Source organism: Poecilia mexicana, unplaced genomic scaffold (assembly GCF_051168715.1).
Source record: "Poecilia mexicana isolate PSO_F unplaced genomic scaffold, ASM5116871v1 scaffold_2, whole genome shotgun sequence".
NCBI lineage: Eukaryota > Metazoa > Chordata > Actinopteri > Cyprinodontiformes > Poeciliidae > Poecilia > Poecilia mexicana.
In genome coordinates this window covers 31,133,421-31,152,303 of record NW_028263371.1, presented here as the reverse complement: position 1 = coordinate 31,152,303, position 18,883 = coordinate 31,133,421, and the positions used below count along the sequence as shown (strand labels likewise).

The 18,883-nt window shown below is 38.9% G+C and overlaps 1 protein-coding gene across 5 annotated transcripts in view; it reads left to right on the top strand.

The window, feature by feature from the left end:
- Window positions 1–18,883, top strand: part of LOC106907443 (sodium-driven chloride bicarbonate exchanger-like) — a 47,627-nt gene that overhangs the window by 16,574 nt on the left and 12,170 nt on the right. For all 5 annotated transcript variants that reach the window (XM_088014537.1, XM_088014540.1, XM_088014531.1 and 2 more), the window contains 11 exons: window positions 5,247–5,328; window positions 10,648–10,791; window positions 11,064–11,202; window positions 11,295–11,455; window positions 12,412–12,600; window positions 13,292–13,380; window positions 13,633–13,790; window positions 13,878–13,965; window positions 15,868–16,014; window positions 16,515–16,615; window positions 18,420–18,594. In XM_088014537.1, coding sequence (XP_087870663.1) covers window positions 5,247–5,328; window positions 10,648–10,791; window positions 11,064–11,202; window positions 11,295–11,455; window positions 12,412–12,600; window positions 13,292–13,380; window positions 13,633–13,790; window positions 13,878–13,965; window positions 15,868–16,014; window positions 16,515–16,615; window positions 18,420–18,594 — 1,473 coding nt within the window. The remainder of the gene's footprint in view (window positions 1–5,246; window positions 5,329–10,647; window positions 10,792–11,063; window positions 11,203–11,294; window positions 11,456–12,411; window positions 12,601–13,291; window positions 13,381–13,632; window positions 13,791–13,877; window positions 13,966–15,867; window positions 16,015–16,514; window positions 16,616–18,419; window positions 18,595–18,883) is intronic.

The window sequence follows — 18,883 nt, the reverse complement described above, 5'->3', positions numbered from 1 at the left end:
TATTATGTGGGCTAACACTGCTTTGTCTTAAAAGGCAAAATTATTGTACTTGCAAAACGGTGTTGAAAGGTGAAAAGCACATTTTTAGTTGACGTCCTCTATTGTTCAACATGGAGATAGTATGAGTATTAGAAAAGAAATGGCTTCGTTCAAGAAGTTTAAAGTGCTGGTAGTTTAGTGTCTATGGTAAATTGCTAATGAGCTACAGAAACCATGACCATTTGTATTTTTTTTTATTTTTATTTTGCCTTGTGGGTTAAAAAATTCAATTTTGGTTTTATATATTCTATAACTTAACTCTGCTGTAATCCGACATCAAACCATGTTTGGTTCAAGTGAACCAAACATCTAAACAATTCCAAAATATGGATTAGACAGCTTCTTTTCATTTGCATAGACAGAACCATGTTTTATTCATGCTGACATTGAAAAGGGTGACAATTTTGACAGTAGTTCAAAGCTGTTTTGAACCGCCATCTCATTACGGCTTGAACAAAGGTAGATGAGTTTTGAGGTGCAACGGAACTGGAAGATCTGAAACGGCGTGAAATGCTCAGCAGCATGTTTGATCGCTGGCTTGAAACTTCGTTATTTACTAATCTCCAACTAATACAAAATGTGGTGCTTCAGTTTTATATTGTGCACATGTAGGTGTAGAGAAAATGATGGTTGATTTTATAAAATATGCAAACTGATCAAATGAACTTGTCTTTGGTGGTTCAGATGTGAATAAATGCAGACTTGGTTGTCACTTGTAGAGTTGCGTTTCATTAGGATTTAACTTTAACAGCTTTGTAAGACAAAAAAATGAACAGGAGGAGAGCGGGTCAAACTGTTCATCTTTCTCTGTGTGTTAGTGTTTGGAAAGACAAAGACTAACATACGAACATATGAACAAGGACTTTGTAAAACATCTAATACTGTCACTGAAGTACGCACTGCTGCTTCTTTTCAAAATACTGCTTGTATACTGGGATCAAGGATGTGGAACTCATAATATTGAGTGCATTCATTACTTTTCTATGATTTCACTGTCTTGTTTTTCATCATGGGTTCATCACCGAACTGGTCCCACAAAGTTGAGAGTATAAAATTTATGGAGGGCTAAAAAGGGACAAAATTACATGAATAAATAGAATTTATTAAAATTAGATTATCTGTGATATTTGCCCATCAAAGTTGAGGTGCGATTACACTGATGTGTTGAACTCCACCAGTCTAGATTTTTTGAAAGCAGATTGATTGTAGTCAAGTATAATTTTGCATCAGAATCAAACCGTGACACTTCTTCAACAGTGTTTTCTCATAGGATGGTGTGTTCAAGGTTCGGTGTTGGATTTCTGGTTAAAAAAAAAAATCACAATTATGCACCACAAATCCAAATTAAACACATTCAAAACCAGGGAATACACTAGGTATCTGTTTGGTTTTCTGTTCATCAGAGGCAGCTCAGTGTCAGTTGTCCTCAGGAAGTGATGACGCTCGGCTCTCATCATGGCACGAGCATTCATACATGTTTCTACATGCATGTACATAAACACACGCTCACACTTAACACTTAACACTTTGTGACATTAGAGCTTCCAGAAGCCCGTGTTGCTCGCTCATCCACGCTGCTCCTCCCCATCACATCACAGCCTGCACGTATGAGTATGCATTAGATCGTCTGCATCACGTGTTCGTCACATACTGATGAAGAGGTTTATGCTGAAATACACGAGCTGGTTGGAAAGAGAGCGCAAAACATTTCAGGATAAACAGTCATGCACTTGAATTCGGTTCATGTTACATTCTGTTCATTGCATCCCTCTTCCGCCCCTCCTGTCCCGCCTCCCCCAACCCCCCCGGAGTCCTAATCACGTGCCCAGTGCTCCCATTCGCTCTGAAATCTCCATCGCTGAGCGACGAGCAAACGGGAAAAGCAGCAAAATTAATTCTCCTCCCTGCATTGGGCCCTCCGTCGCCCATCCAGCGGTCGGAGACGAGGTTTCATCCCGTCATAACTGCTCACAGATTAATCTCAGCCCAGATTGGTGAGCCGGCACGCTGCTGGTCTGGGGTCAGCGGCGTTGGGCGGAGGAAACTGGTGCCTATAAATAGAAGCCGGGACCTGCAGGGAGGAGATTCTGGCTCATCTGTCAAAGCTTTGTGTGGGACAGAGAAGGGAAGGGTGCAGCTTCAGTCAGGGATATTGGATGTCAGTCTTTATTTCATTTAATGGGCGGTTACTAGGAGATGAGTAAATTATAAAAGAGACAAAAAAAAGAAAGTAATGGAAAATGTGAAGGTCCCATACAGCTGGCAGTAAAGGGGATTTGTTGTCACATGGAGAAAGGGGGTGATTATCTTTTCACAAGATGCGTCCAAAATAATAATCAAGTTTCTTTAATAACCAAACGTTCTTCACAAATAATATAACACTGATATTAGAGCTGGCTAGTTAAGTTCACTCAATAAAGGCAAAAGCAGCATTTCCATTACAAATGTGCGCAAAACTAATGTAGAAAAAACACAAATAAAGAACGCGATTAGAATCACACACGACTAGGTTTGTTCACGCAGTAAGTCACTAAAAATGCCGTGCTGTGGTTCTCTAACTACTTCCTGTTGTGGTTTGTGCCCGTAGTAATGTCCTGTTGTTGATCACGTGAGTCGTGTGATTAAAAACAAAAACTGTTTCTGTTGCAGTTTTGCGAAATAAATACATTTTGATCCGGCCCAAAAAACTTCCTCAGCCTACCACCAAAACCTTTTATCGAAACAGATTAGTTTTTGTTTCGCCCATTCTGTAAAACCTCTAAAATCCGCAAACTTTTTTTTGTTTTTGTTGGCTGATGGTTCCAAATCTGAGAACCAGGAAAATGTTTTATATTGTGGTGGTTAGCAGCCTCCTCTTTTTGCATCTCCTGACTTTTCGAATCCTTCTGCTCAGTAGCTCAAACTCACTAGACTCTAAATAAGAAATAAGTGCTTCATAACAGATGAAACCTATTTTCTGCACTAATTACTTTCATTGCAGTAAAATGCACTGGCAAAATGGCAAAGCAGAGAACGAAATGTTCTGGAGGTTCTGGGCTAGAATTTCCAATACCTTGGGAAAACACTTCTATCCTTTCAGCTATTTCAGCCACAAACATTTTATTTTTGGGGGATTTTATGTGCTAGAACTCATATTGACTCCTAAACTTGAAGTGAAACAAACATCTTACTTCAATTACTTCTGCAAGTCTTCCAGAGGATGTCTCAACTTTTCACACCTACATTAATATTTTCTTTGTAAAATAACTCAAACTCAGTCAGACTGGATGGAGAGAGAGTGTGGACTGTAGTTTCTAAGTTATGACTTAGATTTTCATCTAGATTTACATCTGGACTTTGTTTGGGCCACACAAATGTTCTTCCTTTGCCCATTTCCAGTCCTCTGTGTCTCTCTATAGAGATGCATCCTTCCCAGCACGATGCTGCCGTTACCTTATCTTTCAGTTTGGAGTTGTAGGGCGACAAAATTTGAAAAATGAAGCTGCCCTCTCATGTTTGTGCCGTTGTTAGAATATTGAGTTCCTCTGTTCATGTTCCTATTTACAGTAAGTGTGTCAGCATCTGTCCACTCTCCTTTACAGCTCTGGCTTGATTTTCACATGTTTGTACTTGTGCGTGCGCGCGTGTGTGTGTGTGTGTGTGTGTGTGTGTTTAGATGTTCTATTTAGGACCATTTCTGACATTTACTACTCTTCTGAAGACTGCTGGACTGATTTGAATTAAGTTTTGGTTAAAGTTAGAGTTAGGAATAGACTAGTAACAGTTAAGATTATTTAAAATGTCTAGCTTTGCGTAAATCCAGTTACTAAAATAAATGGACGTTAATACAAAGTCCTAATATGGGCAGAAATACAAACATAAGTAACTTTATCTTTGTTGTTTTTCTGTGCATATTTAATATTTTGTGTTAGCTACCTCTCATCTCATAAGACACACAAAGTCAAAAGAAAACAGAGTGAAGCAATGTAGGTGGTGTCACCATGACAACTGTTTATACCTAGGTACATGGTCTGGAGATGCTAGTGCTCAGTGGTCTGGGCTTAAAGGCTGTTAATATTATGAAAATAGTCAATAAAAGGGATAAAGTTGTAATTGCTGACATGACTACAACTGCATACAAATTATTCTGGATTCTTCCACATTTCTGTCTAAACAAATGAACAGAAAACACAGTGAAAACACATATCAAACGGCACACTAACCTGTCAGATGGGATACTTCTGTTTTTCATACCCCTCTCCCTCCCACCCCCCCTTTTTTTTAAATCATAACAATATTAATAAAATTAAGATTAGAAATAGAGTTTAAATGCTTTATGATCACAATTATTTTAGAAAGGGAAAGAAAATATGAACTTAATGGTTAGTTCTCAAAATGGTGTAGGTTCAATTGCACAGTTACAGTCGTACAATTTCCTCCTGTGCTTCAGACATTCTGGACGTGGTGTTTAAATTTAGACCAAACTGAACTTTTGACATCTGAGGAAAACTTCAGCGTTAATAAAACGTCACATTTCAAAATGACACTTTTTGAAGCTTTAAACCATTGTCACTCTGGCACTTGCTGTATATTTGCAAAGGAAGTACGGAGCGGAGGCGGTGCATCACCAATAATCTTCCTATGCGAAACACTTGCAGAGACGGGAACATATGAAACATTTCCAGTCAGTGTAATTGGCTGAGATGAGAGACTCCTATTCCTTCCACCTCCATTTACTGTAATAATAACGTAATAATGTAAATAATAATTAGCTTTTCTGTATATAAACTCCCAAGGAAACATTGCAAGAATTTAACTTGCACATTCTGTTTTTAAAGCGTCCGTCTACAACATGTCTATTCTGGTACTTCGAATATGAGCGTGACTCCTTCCATATCACGGCTGGTTGTCCCTTGTTGTCGTGGCAACCGTGAATGTAAGCTTTATGTTGCAGGTAGTCTGGGTGGGTTGGGCCGAGTCAGCCGGTGTGTGTACGTGTGTGCATGTGTGTAGGTGGTTTTATGTAACCACCTTAAGCATGTTTTTGAAAATGTTTATTTTACTTGAATGAAGAAGTAAATGCTTCTCTAAAGTAGTTTTTTTATTATTTTTTTGGGAGAAGTGCTACACATCACTACATCCCGCATATAAACACTAACGCATTAGGTGTTGCATTACTAATATGATTCATATGCTGAGTAATAACTTAGAATTTGTGTCTCCTGTAGAGGACTGATGAGGAGGCGGTGTTGGACCGCGGGGGAACACGTTCTATGCTCAACACCAATTTTGAGAAGGAAGAACTTGAAGGTAACTGCCTTACATGATGCTTCTTGTAACAAGGTTTCCCAGATATATTTGTTTGGTAATTATTAAAAGGCGATTGAAAAATAACAACTAGCAATAAAAGTTTGAAATGATATTGAACAAAAGATTTACCCTGGACTTTATAGACTTCTCAGATGCAAATAGGAAAGCACAATTATCATTTTAATTACTATTTTTAATCATAAAGAGAGTGGGGAAAGTTTTTGCCTCCTTACAGATTTCTTCAATTTTTTTCAGATCTTAAGACTTAAACTTGTGACATTGAGTTTCTGCAAATGTGCTGTAATGAATATTTTTGCTACTAACGCAGCAACTGACGTCAAAGTGTACGCCAAAAATAAATCAGCTTTCAGCCGTCATAATTACTACCATGTGTCACTATTAGCTTAAAATAGGATCACTGATATATTTTCAAGAACAGACTATTAAAAGCCTATAAAGGAGCTTCTGTTTGTCTAGTTAAAGTCCCTCATAAATCGTTGTGAAAAAAGTATTTGGTGTGTGTGTGTGTGTGTGTGTGCGTGTGTGTGTGTGTGTGTGTTTTATCACACTTTTCAGATAACAAATTTTAAAATCAAGCAAAGAAACTGAATAAACACGTGCACTGATGAATCATCCAGGTCTTATCAAGAGTCAGAACATCTTCAGCACTGCAGACCTCACTTATAATTCAACAGTAAAGCCAAACGGCTTCACAGCACTGCATTAAATTATGATTTATTGTTTTGTGTGTGAAAAGCATGAAGTGTTCTTCTAAAACTTTCTTTTTTAAAAAGCATAACAGATAATGTGACAAACATTATCGTCACACTGAGAAATGTTCTCTGTGAAGTTCTTTATCTGAATGCTGAGCGGTGCAGCCCCATGCTGTTTCTAACACTCTGGTTGGGATGTTACAATGAAATCCAGCTCATGTAACAGATGATGCATCATGCTGGGTTTAGAAAAACATGGAGTAAAATAGGTTTCATTTATTCCTGTCCTGGTTTGAAAAGTCCGTAAATGGTTATTTTTGGCCTGGATTAATTGGTTCCGAAACCAAGAAAGCACTAAAAATATTCTGTCTTTGTTTCTACAGAGGTTGAAGTTTTGTTTTTTTTTATTGAATTTAATTCAGGTTTGATTGATCTAAGTCAGTGTTTCTCAAACTTTTTCAGGCTGAGGACTAGGGCTGTGTAATTTGATCAATTCTACGATATTTATTGATATTTTTTTCCTCAGAAATGATTGATTTTTCATCCACGCGTATCAATACATTAAATCCTACGTAAGTGTTAAGATGCAGTTGGCACTCAGCACAGCCACATGCCTGTGGCAAAGGAACTCACCCTGAGAAACTTTCCACTGGTACTTTATTTTTAACGAAATCCTGAAGATAACCTTTGGTAAGCTAACTGTAGCGCTGCACTTTGTATGTAAACAAATAAATGGTTGTTTGCATGCAGTCCTCGCAGGCCAGTAGGGGCACCGCAGACCCCCAGTGGACGGGGGACCATGGTTTGAGAAAGACTGGTTGAAGTGTATTACATTTTAAAACTAAACTTTAAAAATCTGTAAAGTAGCCCTTTAGTTTGGCAACGACAGGAGAAGATAAAGCAGAAAGCTTTTGTGTCATTAGCAGCTAATGGTTAGCAAGTTGCAGTATTCTCATCTTTCACCGTTTTTCTTCAGCTTTTTTCTGATGGCCTAGTTGTCTAGTTTGATGATTTAAGACTCCAATAATATCATCTACTAGCTGAATTTCCCTTTATGATGAATATTCAGTTGAATTGAACTGAATCACTCTTTTACTCTTCAATATGAACATTCTTCATATCCTTTAATTTGACTGAGTTTCCATAAATTCAGTTGGATGTCATACATTTCTAGATTTTTAATTAAGACTGTTGAAAACGTTGTGTCTTCATCTTAATTGGTTGTAATCAAACCACAAACTACCGTGTAAACTGAAGCTGTGATGGACAAAAAGCTGCTTAGGTAGGGAATGGGGGGACAAAAAGGAAGAGACAAAAAAAGGAAACATCATATGACATCAGCAGTTGGTCATGCCTGGAAGAGGGAAGCTATTTTTATAAAGCGCACCACACACAAGTCTTGACTCACTGACATACAAAACCCTCCCCTCATGTCTCCTTCCTCCACATCACTTCTGATCTGGTTCATAACTACGCGGTTAGGAAAATTTGCTGCACACGCAGCGACTTTCCAACCTCTTCCTATTGCTTCCCACATACATAATTTACTGAGCGCTAAGAGTAGTTTGCTCTGGACAGGTCCATCTACTGTAAGACATGCGCTGACAGCATCAAGCCTGTCCAAGTGACAAATATATTTTGACATAGTACATAATCTCGTTTAACCTCTATTTCTGCCTTCCTGTTGGTTTCTGGAGTCCCTTGAGATTGTGAGGTAACTGTGCTCAAGCAAGTAGAGATACAGTTTCACCCTGGAAAGTAATCCATCAGGCATATTCTTTATTAAACAAGTCTTTGAATTTAGCATCATTTTTGGGAGAATAGCTGCAAGTTTTTATAATTTATTCTTGCTTAAAGCTCAGAAGGAAACCTTTTTGCATTCTGAGCCAGTAATAAAACAAGAAGGTGGGGCAGCTTGTAAAATCTGGGTCAGATAAACTCTAAACCTGTGCTTGCGGTGCTTTGCACTCAGTAATACCGTGTTACACCGTCTCATCACTTATTTAACGCAAACTAAGCCACTCTTGCTGTTTTGGTGGAAATTATTAGACTCAGACGGTGATCAAATATCTTAACTAGCTAGCCGTCATCAGTTGCTGCTGTCGAGCTTGCACAGTGCATTTGGCTTTTCTGCATTTTATTACAGTTCAACTAGAGCTGCACCGATCCGATATTAATATCTTTATTGGTTCTAGATCGGATGTTGCACTTTCTGAACCATTTCAAAGATTTATTGCAGTTTATTTTTACATGTTTGACCAAAGTCGTCAACCTCTTGTTATCAGCTTCAATTTCTTTATTACTTATTTTCTATTGACTGCTATACTCCTAATTGCACTGATTGAACAAATTAAAGTTGTGTTGTATTTTCATGCTTGACCAAGCTTGGTATATTGTAGTGGCACAAAGTTATCAAATAAATTTGCAATTAATTTGTCTGTGTTAAAAAAAACAATAAATGTTTTAAGTCAATTCAGCTCCATGATTCTGTATCGGATCCATATCGGTTGATACTAAACATCTGATATTGGATAACGGTATCAGAAGTGAAAAAGAGTGGATCCATAAACCACAAATTTCACTGGATTATATGCAATAAACTGAAAAGTGCAACTAAAGTGATGCATATTTTTAAAATGACGTCTAAAAGTACCTCAAAGTATAGTGCAGAAGGTAATGTTTAGTGCCCTTGTTTTTGTCCAGACAGCCGAGGGCCATCAGGGAGAAATAAATGGTGGCCCCCGTTGCTCGACCGCAATAAAAGAAGAGAGAGTCAGCTCAGATTCTCTTCACGCTCACCCTGTGGATGCAAGCTCATGTGTGTTTCTCCACATAGACATGAGAACGAGGCTGTAATCCTCGCACTGTGCCTTGTCCTTTCAAAGTACAACATTCATTATCTGTATTATACCAAAATGAAAATGACTCCAATTACGGTGGTAATCTTCAAAATCAATTTCATTCTCTTGAAAGGGGACAGGAGGCTTTCATTACGAGCACAGCAGGCCTGAAGGCAGCCGTTCTCTCCTTTAATTGAGGCTTCATGGCTGCTTGCTAGGTGACATGGCATCTCCGGAAAGACATTACTACATTATTCAGAGCCTGTTTTTCTTTCTTTGCATCTTTCCAATCACTTTTTTCTTCCACCTTTAAGCTGTAAATGTGTCTTCATTTCCGTCTTAAATAGATTTTTTTATTTATATCAGAGTACCGGATGTACATTCAGTGTCAAGCCTTGGGAATCCTGAGAGGCATAGACATGAACAACTTCAAGGTTTCAGAAAAGTATGAAAGATGAAAAACATTTACAGTAATAAATGATATAATAGGCTTGTTTTTTGTACAGTAAAGTTAAACCTGTCGCAATAAGCAATCAATTATTCAGATGATAAATGAAAATTATCTTGATGATGTCCCTTCAGATGATTCAGGGTAGTTTTGTTTTCAGAAACTTCTTAATCTATTTTATTGATGATTTTGGTTGTGTGTATTTTTTTTAAATTCTGTTTTATTTATAATATTTGGTTGTCGTGTTTTGCTTTGGATATTTAAGATATCTTCCAGTTCAAGTGTTCTTTAAAAATACAAGTTTTATTAGTATTTGAGAGGGCAAAAATGAATTATTCTACTTCTATCATTATATTACTGATAGAGCAACAATATTATCATTTATCACAATAATTTCTGGGGCAATTTATCATCTAGCAAAATGTATCATCACAGTCATAGTAAAATACATTAAGGCTTGAAAACTAAAGTGGTATTTTATAGTAAAGTGGCACATAGTACAGCCAACAGTTCAGTTGACTCATGGGAATGTTGGACCCTCACTTATTCTTGTACAAATTGACTTTGTTTCGCTGTTTTGTTTTTCCAGTGAAGCCAAATTTTGTTTGGCTGCCAAAAATTCACACACTTTTCCTGAGAAATTATTCACTGTCTGTTGAAACTGGAGCAGATTGACAGCAATTTCACACGCTGAATATGGGTGAGAAGCATGACAGGCAACACATTGCTCAAGTTACAAATCGTGGCGGCCACAATCTGCAGATTGCGCTTCCATTAAAAGGCCAACAAAATGTGCATAATAGTTAGACAATTTTCAGTTCAGAAATGACCTCTGACCTCTTTGTCCAATCAAAAAATAATTGATATTCTACTTTTGTTTTGAAAAACAGACTTTTATTTTGAAGCTTAACTATAGAGTCACCATTGTTACTGCTACATGCTACTAAGAGAGGCTATGTAGTTTTTAACAATATGGACTTTTAATTAGGTAAGCATAAACTCAGAGTGGGATTTGATAATATTGTAAAGATTGTTTGGAATTTATGTCAAATAACATACATTTTGTAGTATTTTCTTTCCAATTTTTTCTAAAAGGTGATCATTTAAATTATTTTAACATTTAATAATCACTGTTTTTTCTATGGTTATCTTTCTAGTTCCTCTTTATTGTATCTACTTTTCAAGGGAATATTATGGTTAAAATGAGCTAGCCTCCAACGCTAACCTAACATGTCGATCAAAGCTAAAGGGGAGAAAAAGAAGTTATGAATCTATATCAAAATGTTATAACTTCTGAGATTGGTCATCTTGGTTTCAGGTCACCGCACTCTCTACATTGGAGTCCACGTCCCTTTGGGTCGGAGGTCGCACCGTCGACACCGTCACCATGGACACAGACACAGGAAGAGGTCCAAGGAGAGGGACTCCACAGGGGAAGACGGGCGAGAATCCCCCTCATATAGTAAGTGATAGTGACGTGTAGAGCTGAACTTCAGAAAAGCTGGAAACTCAAAGCTATTTAAATGGAAATCTTTGTAATCTTTATGTTCAAATAACTTATTGTGTCTTTGTAGCAACTTTCCGTCAGTATGCTGTGCTTCTTTAAGCTAGCTTCTTTAGCTTTAGCTCTTTGAATGTGGTACCTCAAATGTCCATCCTCCAAGGAAATACTGGTGAAATCCTTTTTTTGTTTGTTTTTCTTTCAATTTTTTTTCATCAACTTCTGCTGCATAGACACTCCAGCTCAGAGGGTGCAGTTCCTTCTGGGCACAGAGGATGGCGACGAAGAGCACATCCCTCACGCCCTGTTCACTGAGATGGACGAAATCTGCCTCAGGGAGGGCGAGGACGCCGAATGGAAAGAGACGGCTAGGTGAATTTCTCTTATCCGCTTTCTGTCTGTCTGAAAATCGGTGGAAAGTGATTTTTTTTAAGCATTATTCAACTCTTTGAACTTGTTTCCAGGTGGCTGAAGTTCGAAGAGGATGTTGAAGACGGCGGCGAACGGTGGAGTAAGCCCTACGTGGCCACCCTGTCTCTGCACAGCCTGTTTGAGCTGCGGAGCTGCATCATGAACGGCATCGTGATGCTGGACATGCGGGCCAACTCACTGGAGGAGATCGCAGGTGAGCGCCGCAGGTGGTCCAGGCAGCTTTGTCTCATTCCTCATCGCTCTTGAACTTTTTCACATTTTATCAGAACCACAAATTACACCGTGTCTAATTTCGATATGGCCGAAAAGCCGCCTCAAAAATTTTTATCAAAAAACTTGAATTTGTCAAAATTGGTGTGCTTCCAATAAGCAAAAATTATTTTCATAATTCCAATTTGCAGAATTTTATGCAGCTATTGATCCCTCAGCACTAAGCTAAAAATACAATATCTAAGATGAAAGCACATCCATGTGTCAGAATGGTCTAGTCAAAGTCCAAACCTAAAATTTGCTTGAGAATATGAGGCAACACTTAAACGCTGATGTTCACAGACTTGATCCATTCAAATCAGAGATTTAAGTATTTTGCGGCAAAAATGGGGAAAAGTGGAGTTTGACAGAATATTTAGAATCATAGAACACAAATACTTATTTTTATTTGTAAAGCGTATATAGTTAGTAATTCATTGCATTTGTCTTTCACATAAAATGCCAACTAAATACAATGTTACAAGTGCAGTTAATGGTGTCTTTGCTGCAGCTACATGTCAGTAGGGTTTCACTTTTGTTGCTCCTATTTTCTTTTCCCCCATGCATTAACTCTGTTGATATAAGAATGATCTTACTTTTCAGTCAGAATGACCTAAATAAAATCGAAGCAGGAGCTGCCGGTGTGTTTTTGAGGTCATTGTGGGGAGAGAATATTTATCTGCGCCGCCGCAGAAATCGCCTGAACAAAACCTGATCCGTCACAATTAAATCACCCACAGTGGGTCAGTTTTTTTTTTTCTTTGTTTGTTTGCTATTTTTTTGGGCATGATCAGCTTAGCGTTGCTGGCTGATCATGCAGAGCCAGGGGAAGCAGTTTTATAACTGACCATAATTTATTTATTTTTCTTGCGTAATGTGTGCTTTTCTTTTATCCGTCAGATATGGTCTTGGATCAGCACGAGGGGTCCGGCTCTCTGGGTCCGGATGCCCGGAAGAGGATCCGTGAGGCCCTGCTCAAGCAGCACCATCACCAAAACCACAAGAAGCTGGCCAACCGCATCCCCATCGTACGCTCCTTCGCTGACATCGGCAAGAAGCAGTCCGAGCCTCATTCCATGGACAAGAACGGTAAACACACGCGCACACACACACACACACACACACGCACACACACGCACACACACACACACACACACACACACACGGAGCTGTCAATAGTCAAATACATGTTTTTATATTTATTGTCACACTTTTCACCACATGAAAAGATGTTCAATATGATTTATCAGCTGCAGAGAAAGCTGTTTATTAATATTTTAACAGTTTAATAGGTTTTATCCATACGTTCTGGCACAACCAGCCCTTGAGAAGATTCATGAAGTTTATTTGGCCCAAAATGAAAATGAGTGTGATCCGCCTTGTAGCTAGAATCAGGCCTGCTGGGCATCTTATTGCAGGAATTATTTATTTGACAAAACTACTACTCACAACATGGAGGCAACGCTGATGCATGTTTTAAGTCTACAATGTTCCTTAGGCCACTGACATCCACACTAAAGTGCTAGAAGCTTAGTTTGATTTTATAAAAAACTCAAAACCTACTACAAGTTGTAACTCAGTATTTATCAGATGGTTTAACAATAAAACATAAATATTGGGCTTTCTCACTAGTTTTCACCAATAAAGATCCAGCAACAGCGAGGGCAAAACGTACTCACCTTCCAGAGGCTGTAACTGTAGCGCGCCGTTTCCCAGTGGTGTCTCTGTTTGGGAAAGCAGTTCTTGTGAAAGCTGATATTATTTTCCTGCTCTCCGATAGGCCAAACGGTCTCACCGCAGTCCCAGCCGTCCAACAACGAGGCCAAACAGGACGTCAGTCGAGAAAACAGTGCTGTGGACTTCAGTAAGGTGAGCAGGCAGAACAACTACTGCTCTTCTTGTTTGTCTTTGGCCGGTGAGAGCCGAACACATAACAAGCTGTGTGTTTAACCAGTCTGGGGTTACGTGTGTGAAATGGTCACCAGCAGCTTCTCACAAAGGTAACCTGACTGGCATCAAATGGCATCAGACAGTGTTTTCTTTAGCCATGCCATTCAGATTCTACCTTAATTCTATGTTTGTTTACAGAATGCCTGATCTGTTTGCCTCTATCTGTCACAGATTGACCTCCATTTCATGAAGAAGATCCCTCCTGGAGCGGAGGCGTCCAATGTGCTGGTTGGGGAGCTGGAGTTCCTGGACCGCCCAGTGGTGGCCTTTGTCCGCTTGTCTCCAGCTGTGCTGCTCAACGGCCTTACCGAAGTTCCCATCACCACCAGGTGATCGACTGAAAGTCCTGCAGTTTGGTTTCTCTTCTAGACGCCGTTTTTCATGTCGAGTCTGAACGTGTTGCTTTTGTTGCACAGGTTCTTGTTCATCCTCCTGGGGCCTCTGGGTAAAGGTCCCCAGTATCATGAAATTGGGCGATCTATTGCTACCCTGATGACTGATGAGGTGAGGCATCGCCAAAAACAAACTGAAATCTATTTAGAATAAAACGTATTTATGTTTTATTATTCTCAACAAAGCGTTTTGTAGCAGCTGTGTAGTCAAGACCCAAACAGCAGCTTATAAGCTATATTTTATAGTTTATAAGCAATAAAGAAATATTTTTTCATTTTAAACAAACTTGTAATAATGAGTAGAAAGTCATAATTCTACCTGTTTTAATAGGGGTATAGCAATAAATCCAGATTGCCAGATGCTATGAGAATAAAGACACAATATGAGAAAAACATATTACCAGAATAAAGTCATAATAAATTAGAATAAGATTATATATTAGGAGAATAAAGTAATAATGTTTTGAAAATTCCTCCTCCACAAAAAGATAAAATAAAGAATGTTGAGCATTTTTTGAAGTTATGCCTTGGTATCAGTTTTAGAAATTATGAAATACTTCATCTTTTAACATCATCATCCAGTTATTAAGGGCCTTGAAATGTTTGTGCCAACAGAAGAATCTTGGACTGTATGACCCAACAGATCTTGATAACTCACTAGAATCGTTGCACTCATTAAAACAGCTTTGTACTGGTACTGCTAATATTATGACTTTATTCCCATAATTTAAATTAAAAATCTTATTCTGGATTTTTTAGATGATGAGTAACTACTTCATTGTAGTTACTCATCATTGTCTGTGCCAAATGGGTTTTTTGTGTTGACAGTTGACCCATAATAAAAATAAAAATACTTTACAGATGTTAACCTACAGAACATAGTGATTAGCTTTTTGTGTGTGTGTACAATAGTTTTCTGTATTCTGTACATTCTTATATGATGAATAATGAAAGTGGGGTATCATTTGAATTGAACTGAGTCTGACATTTTCAGTGGCCTATAGAAATTATGACGGGTTAGTAGTAGGGGTGTAGCAATAAATCCAGATTTCCAGATGAGATGATGAACAATGTTAATCGTGAGAATGTGATGAGAAAAAAACTTTTGCGATATTGGGGAAAACAAATGGCATAACAGTTTCACAGATCACAAACTGTACTTCAAGGAATCGAGATCACACACTGCATCACCTGCTGTGATTCATCCTAAAGGTGTCCCACAGGGATGTGGCAGGACCCTGTGGAGTCCAGTCAAGTTCTCAGTTATTCATGTCTTCATGTGGATGGCTTTGCTCTCTGGTGGACAGTCGTCTTACTGTCAGGAAGGGTTTGTCCCCAAACTGTTGTCGCCAAATTGTCTTGGTATGCTGCAGCATTAAGGATTATTTCACTGGAACTAAGAAGCCCAGTCCAAATCCTGGAGAACAGCCCCATGCCATAATCCCCTCTGCATCAAGCTTTACTCTTGACACAACACAGTCAGATAAGTGTCGTTCCCCTGGCAACTGCCAAACCCTGATGCCTTCATCCGATTGCCAGATGGAGAGGCGTGATTTGGCTCCTCCACTCCGATCCCATCCAGTGGCGGCATGCTCTGCACCACTGCATCCAGCGCTTTGCATTGATTCTACTCGGTGATACAGCCGGCCTTCCATGGAAACCCATTACATGAAGCTTTCTGTGTACTGTTAGTGTGCAAATAAAGTTTGGATGGTCTGAAGCTCTTAACTGCAGAAAGTTGGTGACCTCTACTCTCGTTCCCTCGGCATCCTGTGACCCCACTTTAGGATTTTGCATGGCCTTCCACTGTCTGCCATAGTTGCTGTTGTAATTGCTTCCACTAACAGATGATAGTGTAATATTTAGTAGAGAGAAAAATTCGACCTATTTCATGTAATCTTGTGGATGAAACTGTGTAGATATAAAGCTTGGATTTTGTTTTGATCAAGTCATATGTAATTGCGAAGCTCATTTTCACATTAACGAAAATACATATTTAATGTCAAAAATACAGATTTTCCATGATGTCGCCTATAAGGCCAAAGACAGGAGTGACCTGGTGGCAGGAATTGACGAGTTTTTGGATCAGGTGACCGTGTTGCCCCCCGGCGAGTGGGACCCCTCCATCAGAATAGAGCCGCCGAAGAATGTTCCCTCTCAGGTAAATACAAAATGTAGCAATCTTGGATTCTTCTTTTAGCATCATGCAGTCTGCTTTCAGGATGAAGTTGATAGCATGGCAGCTACTTTGAACATCTCCCAATTGTCTACTCTTTTCTGTGTGGTTAAAACTCTTTTGAGACCTCTTTAAATTGCTTATCAGACTCAAAAACAGTGACAGTCTTCTTTCTGAAACAGTCAGGGTCACAACAAACGAAACGTCTCTTAACGCTCTCATCATTTGTACATGATGTGAAAATTTTAGACTGTCAGAAACATAATTTTTCTATCTTGTAGTTATTTGTTAAAAGCAAAAAATCTGTATTGAACGTTAAACACCCCTGTAGGACACTGAGCACTTTTTTTTTTTAACTGCAGCCTTTATATGTCCAGTTGAAATGCCCTGCTGTGCCTGTTTGTGTTTGTCATAGGACAAATTAGGCTGCACTTTAAAGCTGGCATATACCCAGCGTTTGATTGACAGTGATGTTTACCGCACAGGAAAAGCGAAAGATCCCCCCCGTTCCCAACGGAGTGACGGATCTTGGAGAGTCTGAGGAGCACGGAGGACATGGTGGCCCTGAGCTCCAGCGTACGGGGAGGTGAGCGCCGGAGACCAACGGAATAATTTACCGTTTAGACTGTCACTTCTTAAAGCTATTCTCTGTGCCTGTCTTCCTGTTGCCTATTAGCTGCTTCGCTGCTCCCAAACTGTTAATTTAGCTTGTCTAGTATGCAGACTATCCTATTGGGGGAATGTCATTCTTCACTGCTCAAAACAGAGGTTGTTTTAATATCACTTCATTGCATATTGGTTGCCGTTTATTAGACCATAAAGGAAAAACATTCCTTTTAGATGTTGATGGATTTCAGAGTTGTAGCATTTTTCTCCAGATGAAGCCATATGTTTGTTTTTGTTTTCAGTTGTCTTTGCATTAAATTAACACTCATCATTTGAAACTATCCAGACATTCTTCAAAATAAAAGGCCTCTTATGTTTTCCACCTAGAATAGTAAAGGGGTAAATCATGTAGAAAAAAATAACAAACTCTTTGATTATGGGCAACTAAAATCTATCATCCAGCCCAAATTGAACATTAAACAAATAAACACTGAACTTCCTCTGGTAGTTCTAGTACCATTAACCTTCAACCCCCAAAGTTACTCAGAAAAACTCACATAAAACCTTCAGAAGTAGATCTAGTGTCTAATGTCATGTGGGTAAATGAGACGTTGATCCATTTACTGTCAGATTTTAGGTTTTGGAGTAAAATTTGTGCGCTTGCACACATTTTGCTTCTACGATTGAACCTTAAGCTCAGTCTTGTTGGTCAGCCACCGCCGTTTCCGCCACACTCTTGGGACTCACATAAGCATAGCAGCCCACCCAATGTTGTCACGGCAACCTGCTCCGACAGTACCTCACCGTTGCAGTTTGATGCAACACAGTTGTCAGAGGCAAACCCAGCATGGGGTCACTTTGCAACTCCAGCTTTGTTTACCGATGTTTAATTTGGTGAATCAACTGAAAGTGGGAGAGCTAGTGTTTGGCTACGGCCACCTGCCATGAGCTAACATGTTTACCAGCCGCTACTGCTCACCTGATAGAGCAAGAAATGGTAGAACTCATTGATCAAGACAGTTTGTAGTAATGGTATGTTGTGACACTCTTTAGCAGGCAAGATAGTGGAGTTTTATTGGTGTGTGGTTGATTCAACTCCAATAAAGGGATGGATAGGCTATTGGTACGTGCTTTTTCATTACTATAAATTTACAAATTTCTATAAATGGGGGAAAAAAACTACTTTTTGGCACCTTTGGAGCAAACATAATTAGAATCAATATTGTCCCAATTGCTGCTGATTTTAATAATTGTTTAATAATTGTGTCATAAACAGGTATATGAGGATTTACAACAGTCTGAAATCTAAAAAAAAAAAAAAAAAAAACATAACCATAATTTTCTGAATGGAGCCAGATCACTTTCTTTCAAAGAGCCTAGAATAACTAATTTCACCTTTAGTTGATTCATTTTAAGGATGCAAACTATCTGCTCGTGACTCCCACACTCAGCTCCTTCAGACTAGCCATTAGCAATTAGCAAACACCTGGTGGAGCTGCACATTAGCCAAACTCATTATGTGAGCTACTTCTCAGTACAACGCTGGTAGAAACCTAGTTAAAGGGTTATAAGAGGAGAGATGTTATGATGACTTCCTGAAGGCAGCATTTCAGAAAGAGCAGGAGTTTTTAAAGAGACAGAGGCCCAATTCCAAAGCATCAAATTACAAATTCAAATTGCCTTTAAGTGCAAACTGTCTCCTTTACCACTAAAGGAATTTAAATGGTACTATGTGCCTGGAAAATGCACAATACTACCCCTTTAACATGGCTGTGTTACTGCAGGATATTTGGTGGAATGATCTTGGACGTCAAGCGAAAAGCCCCTCACTACCTTTCAGACTACACAGACGCCATCAGCCTCCAGTGTCTGGCCTCCTTCCTCTTCCTGTACTGCGCCTGCATGTCACCTGTTATTACCTTTGGAGGACTCCTGGGCGAAGCCACAGAGGGCCGCGTGGTAAGTTTCCAGTTCCAAAGTCTATAAATTAGAGGCGCACCAATCAGAGATTTACAATCTACAGTGTCTGCAGCCACCATGAGCAGACATCATTTATTATTTATGTTTTACAAAATATAACCTTTTTTTACTGACAAATCACTGATTTGATCCCTTCATGTTCTTGTATAATTTGTGAAAATAAATAAAATTTTTACTCATTTTAGGAGGTGAAACTATATAGAAAATTACAATACGGCAACGAAGTTACAGCATGTTCAGAAAGATGAGTGGAAGGAAAATATTTGCT